Source organism: Peromyscus californicus, unplaced genomic scaffold (genome assembly GCF_007827085.1).
Source record: "Peromyscus californicus insignis strain IS unplaced genomic scaffold, ASM782708v3 Scaffold_11__1_contigs__length_118956290, whole genome shotgun sequence".
Taxonomy (NCBI): Eukaryota; Metazoa; Chordata; class Mammalia; order Rodentia; family Cricetidae; genus Peromyscus; species Peromyscus californicus.
The window spans coordinates 118,127,743-118,137,662 of record NW_026294402.1 but is presented as its reverse complement, the minus strand read 5'-3'; the positions used below and the strand labels follow the sequence as shown (position 1 = coordinate 118,137,662).

Below are 9,920 nucleotides of genomic sequence, written 5' to 3'. Positions count from 1 at the left end.
AGGCCTTCCTCTACCCCAGGCTTCAGAGGATGTGCTGCTTCTCAGCTCCAGGGTGGATGTGATGCTGGCACTTTCCACAATACATGTTCCTTTTGCTTATTCTTTTCCTTCTTTTATGCTTTTCTATCTCTCTGGGCTTTAAGCTCTATGAGGATAGGGACCCTGTTGTCCCACTGAATTTTTTGTTTTTGTCAAGACAAAGTCTTATCATAAATTCCTGGCTAGTATCAAATTTACAGTGGTCCTCCTGCCTCAGATTCTCAAGTGCTGAGATCAGAGTAAACCACTGTGCCTGGCTTTTGTTTGATTTTGCATCCCTATAACCTAGCCCGTGCCTGGCCTAGAGTCAGGACAGACCTGAATGAGGTAAGTCACTTCTTTGAGCCTGTGTTCTTAACTAAGAATGGTGTATCCTCTGATAAGCAAGTAAAATCACATTTGGATGTAAATGACCTAGTTCCACTCCATCTGCCACCCAGAGGATCAGGTAAAAAGCCTATCCTGGTCTCTTTACCTTTTGCCACTTAAGCCATTAACAGATGTCTCTAGAAATGTGTCTCATATTAAACAAATCGAATCTGCATAGTGGGGAACCTACAGGGGTCTAGTTTTTGCATAAAAGGTTCAAGGGAAAAACAAAACAAACTACTCTTGCTGGGCCTGGTGGCACAGGCCTGTAATTCTGGATACCTTGGAGGCTGAGGCAATAGGGTCAAAGTTCAAGGCCAGCCTGAGTTACAGATCAAGCTCAAGGTCAGTTTGGGCAACTTTCTGAGACCCTGTCTTAAAGTAAAAAGTAAAAAGAGGGCTGGGATGCAGCTTAGCAAGACACCACTTGCCTAGAATGCCTTGGGCTCTAGGTTCAAGCCCAGAACCTTAAAAAATTTAAAAAAAAAAAAACTTGAACCTTGAACTTCTGCTCCTACATTACTCTTATATATTGAAAATGGTCCAATTTACCACCCCTCCAAAATAAATAAAAGGGGAAAAAGAGTTTTATGTGCTTTACTGAAATATGTTTGACAGAGGTATTAAATTTTTTTAAATTTTATTTTATGTAAGTGGGTGGTTTGCCTGCATGTATATCTGTGCACTACATGCATGCCTGGAACCAGTGGAGGCTAGAAGACAGCAGCAGAGCCCCTGGAACTCTAGTTACAGATGGTTGTGAGCTACTACGTGGGTGCTAGGAATCAAACTCAGGTCCTCTGGAAGAGCATCCAAGGCTCCCGAGCCATTTCTCCAGCCAAACAGAAGTATTTTTTACTGACAGATGTCTGTTACCTTCCATGTGTCCCCCCACCCCGCCCCTTTAACCCTACCCAGGTGCTCCTAACTGCAGCTGGAAGACGCTGGCACCAGTAAGGCTGATGGTCCTTCCAGGCTCTGAGAGTGGAAGCTTACATGCATGCTTTTGGGATCTAGTGAAGGAACAGAGAAGGGAACACAGACCTCTGTGCTGTGGGCTTGGTCAAATAGAAGGGCTGGCTTGGGGGGTGGGTTGATGGGTCACTGGTAGGAGAGGGATAGTCTGTAGACCACAGTCTAGCACTATGGCTATGGGTGGCACTCACCAGAACGGCCATCTGCACCATATCCGGCGGCTGAAGGAACTGTGAGTCCACAGTGGGCCAGGCCTGAAGCAGCACACCAGTATCCCAGGCATAACGGTCACAGAGCTTGCTTGGTACTAGCGCCAGGCCTACAACACAAAGGCACAGGTCAGGCCACTCTGAACACACAGGGGGTTCATGAACAGGGTGCCCTGGCTTAGAGCCTTTTGAGGAAGCTAGTGATGCCATAACACTAGTTTTTCCACAAGATTGTGGACTGGCCACTCTGAGTAGTGCTGATGCTTTCTGTTTTGTTGGCTTCTGTCTTGGGTTCTTGTGCCAGTATCAGAGATTTCTTGTAAATTTTAAAACCTTCTCCTATTTGACACTCTTATGACTATACGGCTGATCAGTGGGGTAGAAATGAAGGTTGCTTAGGGCCTGAGGGTCAAGTGGTGTACTGGTGCACGGGGAGGAGCTGACCTTTTCCCACAGCTGGTCTGTGACCCCATGTTTCAGGCAGCCTTTCTATAAAAAGCAAGCAGAGATGTGCGGATGGATGGACATGGTGCTCTGAAATTAGTGGAAAAGCAAGGCTGCCAGTGTTCTGGGGTTACCCCTTTCCTGGGGAAGGAATGCCTTCCTGAGAACTGGCCCCCAAGTACAGGCTGTCCTCACAGCTTTTCCTGCCATGAGTATCTTGGCCTTTGGTCTCAAAATCTTGTCCCCAGTTCTTTTTCACATAAGTGCACTGGACAGAAGGATGTTCTCAGCCCTCCTGGGAACTCTCTCACCCTACTACATATTCTAGCCTCACAGGCTCTCTCTTAGGAATGGACCCTTGGCTTAGGGTAGGCCACATGAAGGTGGTAAGGTATAAACCCTCTCCAGTCTTCTTCCAGAGACAGGGCTAGGAATGGAACCCATTGCCTCAAGCATGCTAAGTATATGCTCCACTACTAATTTGTACCTCAAGACCCCCCTTTCTTTCTTTTTTTAAAATAACTTATTTTTATGTTATATGCATTGGTGGTTTTGCCTTCATGTGTATCTGTGAGGGTTTCTGAGCCTCTGGAACTGGAGTCACAGACAGTTGTGAGCTTTCACGTGGTTTCTGGGAATTGAACCCAGGTCCTCTGGAAGAGCAGTCAGTGCTCTTAACCGCTGAGCCATCTCTCCAGCCCCTGTCCCCTCTTTTAAAAACACTGTTTTATAGGTTTTACACAAGAAGCAGTCATTGCTTTTGTACATACATATGTATGTATATATTTCAGCTGTGCTGGTGATGGACACTAGGGCTAAGCAAGTACTCTACCACCCAGCAACACTCACAGCTCTTTCATAGTTTGAAAATTACTTAAGTATAGAGTTTTTCCATACTGTGAAATCAGTTCAAGAATTTTCTTTTGGTTTCTTTGAAAGGTTTCATCCCCCCGCCCCATTTAACTTTCAAATTTAGTAGCAATCTATTTTGTTTATAATATAAAGAAACTATCTTCAAAATCACAAAGTATACTTTCCAAACCCAGGTTGTTTGCATAAAGTATCCTTCCCTATTGATTTCCTTCAAAATATTATTATACTGGGATTGGTTTGGTACCATTAGCTTCAGATATTCAAAATATATGTATACAAGGAGGTAGAAATCCAAGGTCAGAATATGAATCAACACATACTGCTTCCTTTACTGAAAAAAAAAAAAAAGCCCGGGATGCACCTCAGTGAGGAAATGAAGAAATGTTTGTTAGCATGAACACTGTCCTGAGTCTGACACCAGCATTGCAAACACGTGTGCATGCGTGTGCACACACACAGAGGATCAGCCTTATTCTTCTTTATGCCCACCACAAGCTCCCCTTCTTCTCACCAACTGAAACTAAGTCTTTAAGTAAGCCTGAGTTGTGGGTAAGCCACTGAGTAGTGCTGATGCACTCTACTCCACTGGCCTCTGCTGTGCTTGTCTCTCTGGGATATTCATTCATTGTAGCTTTAAGTTTTCCTACCTGACACTCTGGTGACCCTGTTGCCAGTTACTGGCAGAGAAGTGAAGCCTCCTTACAGCCCAAGTACAGGACATGACCTCCCCCTGGTGCCCAGCTGGTCCTGGTCTGAGCTGTCGTACTTCTCAATGGTCTTGATGGCCTTTTGGCAAATGTAGAAAATATTTCAACTTCTTCCTTCTCTAAAAGTGAGATGGAGGTCACAGAAAACAGACAATCATGTCTTTATTTGCTGAGCTGGTGGTGGCTTGTCCTGTGACCCAGATATAGTGGGAAGGTTTCCAAAACCTCTATATGGAAGTCATACAGGATGCCTAGGAGATGAAAGGGCCTTGGATGAAAATGTTCTGGACAGAAGCTGTCATACATTCCACTGAAAAAACAAGGAAGCCCAGACTTCCTGGTGTAATCAGGATGCTTATTTATAGGTACAGTGCCTCAACAGGCTTTCCCTGGATGATGTGGCTTGGCTGCGGGGGTGGGGTGGTGAGGGTGGTGGTGTGGAGCTCAGGACCCTGCATATGCACAGGTTTTTGCCACTTGGCTCTTTTAAGTGAAAATACCCAACATGTGCATGGCAAATACAACAACATAGCCAAGGTGACAGGTCCACAGGGTAAGTCTGAATGCAGGAGGTAAGTGCCAAAGCTCTGGCACGCAGGGCTAGCACGCAGGGCCAGCTGCACCCCTTCCATCCCCACCTTTGGAGAGCTGACCTTCTTGCAGAAAACAAAACTAAACCTCTCCCATCTCTCCCTGAGCACAGGCTGCCAGGCTGCCTTGGTGGCCCACAGTGATTGCTGGGAAGTTGGGGGTGGTGGTCACGGTTTCTGTGAAGGCAGACCTCTCCTGGTGGCATTATTGGGCCTGTCTCTGCCCTCATCTCCCCATCCTTGTCTGTGCTAGCTAATTCCACTGAGTATGCCAGGAGAGCCTGGGTCTGTGCTGACAGCAGCCCTGGCAATTCAAAGAAAACACACAGGAAGCAAGGCCACTTCATGTTGACCTTTCCCAGAGAAACGAATTTGCTCACATGCTTTGAAAAGAACAACACCCACACTGCATCAGAGGCTGGGTGTGGCTCAGTGGTAGACCATGTACTTAGCATGCACAAAGCTGGACTCAATTTCTAACAGCAGAAACTAACAACAAACAAAATATAAAAAACAAAAAATAAAACAAAACAAAGACTGTCAGAGGGCCTGGTGGGATGCAGACTTGGTGTCTGAATGAATATTTGTGGAAGTGGCTTGGATACCAAAACAGATAAAATCTGAACTTAACTCATGAGTTCACAACGAAGACAGGTCAGGGATGAGCAGATAAAAGCACTTGTTGAGCAAGCTTGTTGATCTGAGTTTGGATGCCCAGAACCAATGTAAAAGTTGGACACAAGAGCCCAAGCATCTGTAGTCTAAGAGAGCTGCTACGGGGAGACAGAAAGCAGAGACAGGAGCATCTCTAGTGGCTCTTAGGCCAGCTAACATGACTTACACAGTGGTTAATACCCCGTCTCAAAACAAGGTAGAAAGATGAGGATTGACACCCAAGGTTGTCCTCTGACCTCCACACAGCATATACATGCCCACACCCACAACAAAGCGTGCACGTGCACGTGCGCGCGCGCACACACACACACACACACACACACACTGACAGCAGCTGAACCCTCAAGAGATGAACAGCACTCTGACCAAGACATCTGCTGAGCTATAAAAAGGCTTGGGCAAATGCTACTCCATAGTAACTAGTTAGACAAGGACCCTTTTACATACCTGCCCAGAGTTCTGAGGTTATGTGAGGAGCCATGGGCGCAGCCATCACCAGCAGGGCACACAGAGCATCCTCAAACTCAGGGCTGTGGAGAACCACTCTCTGAGAGGCTTGCTAAGGGAGAGGAAGGAACATTTAAGACAGAGGTACAAAATAAGAAGGAGTAAGACAGGCCATGAATGAAATAGAATCCAGCGGCTCAGCAGGTGGGAGAGACAGTCTTCATTACCTCCTTGCTTAGGCCAAAGGATCCCTCACAGACCACATACTCAGTGCTCACAACTGCCCTTCAAGAGCAGGATTTGTACCTCATCTGACAGAGGAAGAGGCTAAACCTCATCAAGAGAGGAAAATCTGCTCTGGGAACAAAGTCAAAACTTGTAAGCACTCTGCAAGGTTTCCTGTGTGTTGTGGCCCAGGGAAAAATGCAGAGAACTGCCTCTTAAGATTTTCCACTGTGGAATTCTAGGGTGTGGCTCCTCTCTATCCACCAATTATTGACAAATTCTTCCCTTGTCAAGAAAAACTGGAGTCACATGTAGCAAAAAGATGAGCGGCACTGAAATTGATGACTCTTTTTGTCAATGGGAGTAACAACTTTGCTCTATCTAGGTTAAGCAAATACAAACATTAACAATGCCATAATGCCAAGGAAACAGCCCAATACATTCAGGAAATCAGGCAGTAGTGGATGAAGGTTAGAACAGAGAGAGGCCTAAGCCTGGCCCTGGCTTTGCAACTACTCATTCAGACATGGCATCTAACCTCTTGGGCCTCCATGTCCTCTTACAAAAGACTGGAAATAAAAAGGCTTTAAGCTGGGAGGCAGAAGCAGGAAGACCATCATAAGTCAAAGCCAGCCTTGGCTACATAGTAAGACCCTGTCTCAGAAAAAGTAAACGGCTTTGCTCAGATAACCTTTAAAACCTTGGGGTTGGAGAGATGGCTCAGAGATTAAGAGCACAGGCTGTTCTTCTAGAGGTCCTGAGTTCAAGTCCCAGTGACCACATGCTAGCTTTCAACCATCTATAATGAGATCTAATGCCCTCTTCTGGTTTGCAGGCATGCATGCCAACAGAACACTGTATACATAATAAATAAATAAATATTTTAAAAACAAAAAACCCTGAAGTAGTATGCTAGAATTGTGTCTATGGAAGAAATGTTCCCAACATTTTCACCCTCCCTCCTCAGCTACTGAGGCCCAGCTACTTACCAAGAGGGCACTGCTGAGTCCCATCAGCTGAGAAACTGCAGAATTCAGAGCAAAGTCCTCTGTGAAATGGGTGGTTACCTGTTGGTAAAAAATTGATTTTTTTTTTTTACTCACTTTCTTCATAAATTCTTCTTAGCTTTTCAGAATAAAAGTAAATAATTAAAAAAACAAGAAGCTAACCGAATATAATAAAAGATACTTATAAATATATTTACTATCTTGAATAATGATTAGATTTCATGAGCTCAAAGACTTTTAAATTCAAAGTCAATGCTGTTTCTACTACTTATGACTTTCTTTCCACATCTGAGACAATGTTGCTTCCTACAATTAAGAAGACAATGTTAGCTGCTTGAACAGGAGGCAGGAGCTGCTGATGAGCAGCATAAGGACAACAGTGGATAAAGACATGAGAGGCAGGTGATGCAGATCAGTGTAAGTCACTCATCTAGCAAGAGCAAGGCCTGGAGATGACACACCTGTAAGATATCAAGAGTTTATAGCTGTTGAAACAATTCATCAATTATCTGACCTATGCTCCAGAAAGAAAATGCACAGTATGAGAGCAACACTTAGCAGCACTCAGATTCCCAGATTACCTCGGTGACTCCGTCTACACAGAGAATAGAAATAAAGTGGAAGAAATGCCATTAGATGAGCATGCTAGAACCAGAGCTACTCACTCAGGTCATGAAAACAAACAAACAAAAATCCTGCCCTGCCATTAATGTCATCTGAGCTACAGTCCTGGCAATAAGTGGCCTTGGATGACTTCACAGGCTTGAATTAGCACCTTTCCCTTTTTAGTTCAGGGAATGGAACCCAGGCCCTGGCACAGTCTACCACCAACCTACACCAACCACTGAATTAGCAAGTGAAAACAAAATTAGCCTAAGAAGAATTAGGGTTATCAGATACTCATTAAAAATAACCTCGGCCGGGCAGTGGTGGCACACGCCTTTAATACCAGCACTCAAGAGGCAGAGCCAGGCTGTGAGTTCGGGGCCAGCCTGGTCTACAGAGCAAGATCCAGGACAGGCACCACAAAATATATGGAGAAACCTTGTCTCGAAAAACCAAAAAAAACAAAACAAAACAAAACAAAATCTCGTATTTGGGGAAATCAACCTAAAATAAGTGCTTTGGACACTGTGTACCAAACTAACCAAGTGGAAGAACTCCTAATAAGTACAAGGGAGCTTGGATCCCAATCTGTGCTCAGTTCCTCATTAGCTTTAGGCTTTTAAGCAAGACATCTGACCTGTCTGGGTCTTAAACTCATGTACAAAATGAGAAAGTTTCTTTCAGCTCTGCACCCCTGTTAACACAATGTGCAATGTCTCATCAGAGATTGGTTCCTCCTGCAGGTCAAGTCCAGAGACACAGGAAATAGGTGGCTTCCTGAGGTCTAGGTGGAAGAAGGTGACAAGGAGGGAGGGCAGCCATTTTTTGAGAGCATCTCTTTCCATCAGGAAGTCTCAGTAAACAGCCAAAATAATGACAGCAATTAATCAAGGCATCAGGGCCACCTCACAAAGAAAGAAGATCCACTGTGGCCCTCAGGACATGAAGGCTGAATAGACCATTGGGCAAAGGTTCCCTCAGAGTGAGGGACACAACTACCCCCGGACTGTGGCTTCTGACCTGAGTTATGACTGAGTTTTTGTACTCCCAGAGGCTTTGGGCTTTGGTTTTCTCCTTGTTGTTCAATAACTGAGGTTGGGGGACTGACCCGGAAGTCCTTGCCTCGATGAATCGTGTTGTCAGGGACCACAGCCGCTGTTGCCATCTCAGCACTCCAGGAAGTGCATCAGCTGCAATTTGTGGCAATCAAGGACAAAGAAAGAGCACGGATAAGAAGGAATGAGAAAAGCCCCATGGTCTTTCCAGAGTCCTCCCTAACCCCTTTTGGTATCCCTGATATTCTGAGCATGGGCAGCAGAGCTGCTTAGCAGTTGCCACCTGCCCTGGGATGAGCATACTACCTTCTGGGTCAGCAAGCTTACTCTGACAGACATGCCTTGGGGTCAACAAAGTACTGAAGACATATTCGTGAAGCTGGGATCTCACGAGCACAAGTAACAGTGGCAATGGCTGCATGCTTGGGAACAGCCTTAGGGCACAGTGCAAGGTCAGCTAACAACCCTGCCAGATATGTGTGTTATGTATTCCAAACATGTTCACCAAGTCTAGTGGTTAGACCTGGGGAAGCAGAACAGCCCACCTGGTGATCCTGGGTCATACAGCTGACCAAATAAGTGTGGGTCACTTATCTGCCTGAACCTGTGGCCACTGGGTTGGGTATTCTCAAGAGTGAGGACACAGCAGGGACAGCTGGAGGCTTGTGAGAAGCAGATATGGGGACTTGCTCATGTAGAAAGGAGAAAGCTGAGCTAGTGCCCAAACTGTTCTGCATGTCCTGCCTTTGTTTCTTCAAGGCAGTTTGTTAGGACTGATATCTGTCACCACTGTCCAGACCCACTGCCATAAGACGTAGTGAGAAAACCAGCCAATCCTGAGATAAAACAGACTCCTTCTACAGGCACTGGCTTTCACTTCCCACATCCACTTCCATGCAGATCTCAAGGGCAAAATGAAAGCTCTAGAAAGACAATCAATCTCCTGAGGGGAAGTGAGGCTAGCAGGGAGTGGCTAATGGTTTGCATGTGATCCCAGGATTCAGGCATCATCTTGGTGAGGGAGGAGGACTCTGTTCTAGAAAAAACTTTCAGGGAACGTGGAAAGAAGACTTGCCTCTTTGCAGCTCAGCAGGCCTAGGGTAACACAGGTGCTCAGTCTTCAAGGTAACAGTTGTCCAGAGCCCTCACTTTATAATCAGCACAGAGCGTGCAATGGGCCCTATTGCCAGTAAGTATAGGGTGAGGACTGGGAATGTGCATATATAGTGGGAGCCTCTCTTCCCTTCCCCACCAAAGGGACCCAGGCTGGACAAGATGACTTCTAGAATTCTCCATTAATATTTCCAGTAAGACAATTCCTTCCCCAGTTCTTTCAGAATTCAGGGCAGACTGCAGAGGAAGCAAGCAGAAGGAAGAAGACTCACTCTTTACATCCCACAAGATGTCCTTCTCAGGAGGGGCTGCAAAGAGGATGTAGAGCCGGATTGTGTCAATCCCATACTGTGCCACAATCTCTTCAGGGTCCACCCCATTGTGTTTGGACTTGCTCATCTTCTCCCATGTCACCTCTAACTTCTCTTTTGTTTTTGCACAAACAGGAGCAGGACCTAGATGCCAAAAGAATACTTAGGAACAATGCATGTTTCTGAATGGGTCCTGAACAAGGAGGTCAGGGAAGCAGAGCTTCTCTTAGGGGCCAAGGAAGTGGGCAGGGTGGAGGTCCCATATTTTGAGCTGT

The 9,920-nt window shown here is 45.8% G+C and overlaps 1 protein-coding gene across 8 annotated transcripts in view; it reads right to left on the bottom strand.

The window, feature by feature from the left end:
• Positions 1-9,920, bottom strand: part of Lars2 (leucyl-tRNA synthetase 2, mitochondrial) — a 183,163-nt gene that overhangs the window by 7,875 nt on the left and 165,368 nt on the right. For all 8 annotated transcript variants that reach the window (XM_052725662.1, XM_052725639.1, XM_052725633.1 and 5 more), the window contains 5 exons: positions 9,607-9,789; positions 8,187-8,356; positions 6,543-6,620; positions 5,329-5,440; positions 1,575-1,702 (listed from right to left, as the gene is read on the bottom strand). In XM_052725662.1, coding sequence (XP_052581622.1) covers positions 1,575-1,702; positions 5,329-5,440; positions 6,543-6,620; positions 8,187-8,356; positions 9,607-9,789 — 671 coding nt within the window. The remainder of the gene's footprint in view (positions 1-1,574; positions 1,703-5,328; positions 5,441-6,542; positions 6,621-8,186; positions 8,357-9,606; positions 9,790-9,920) is intronic.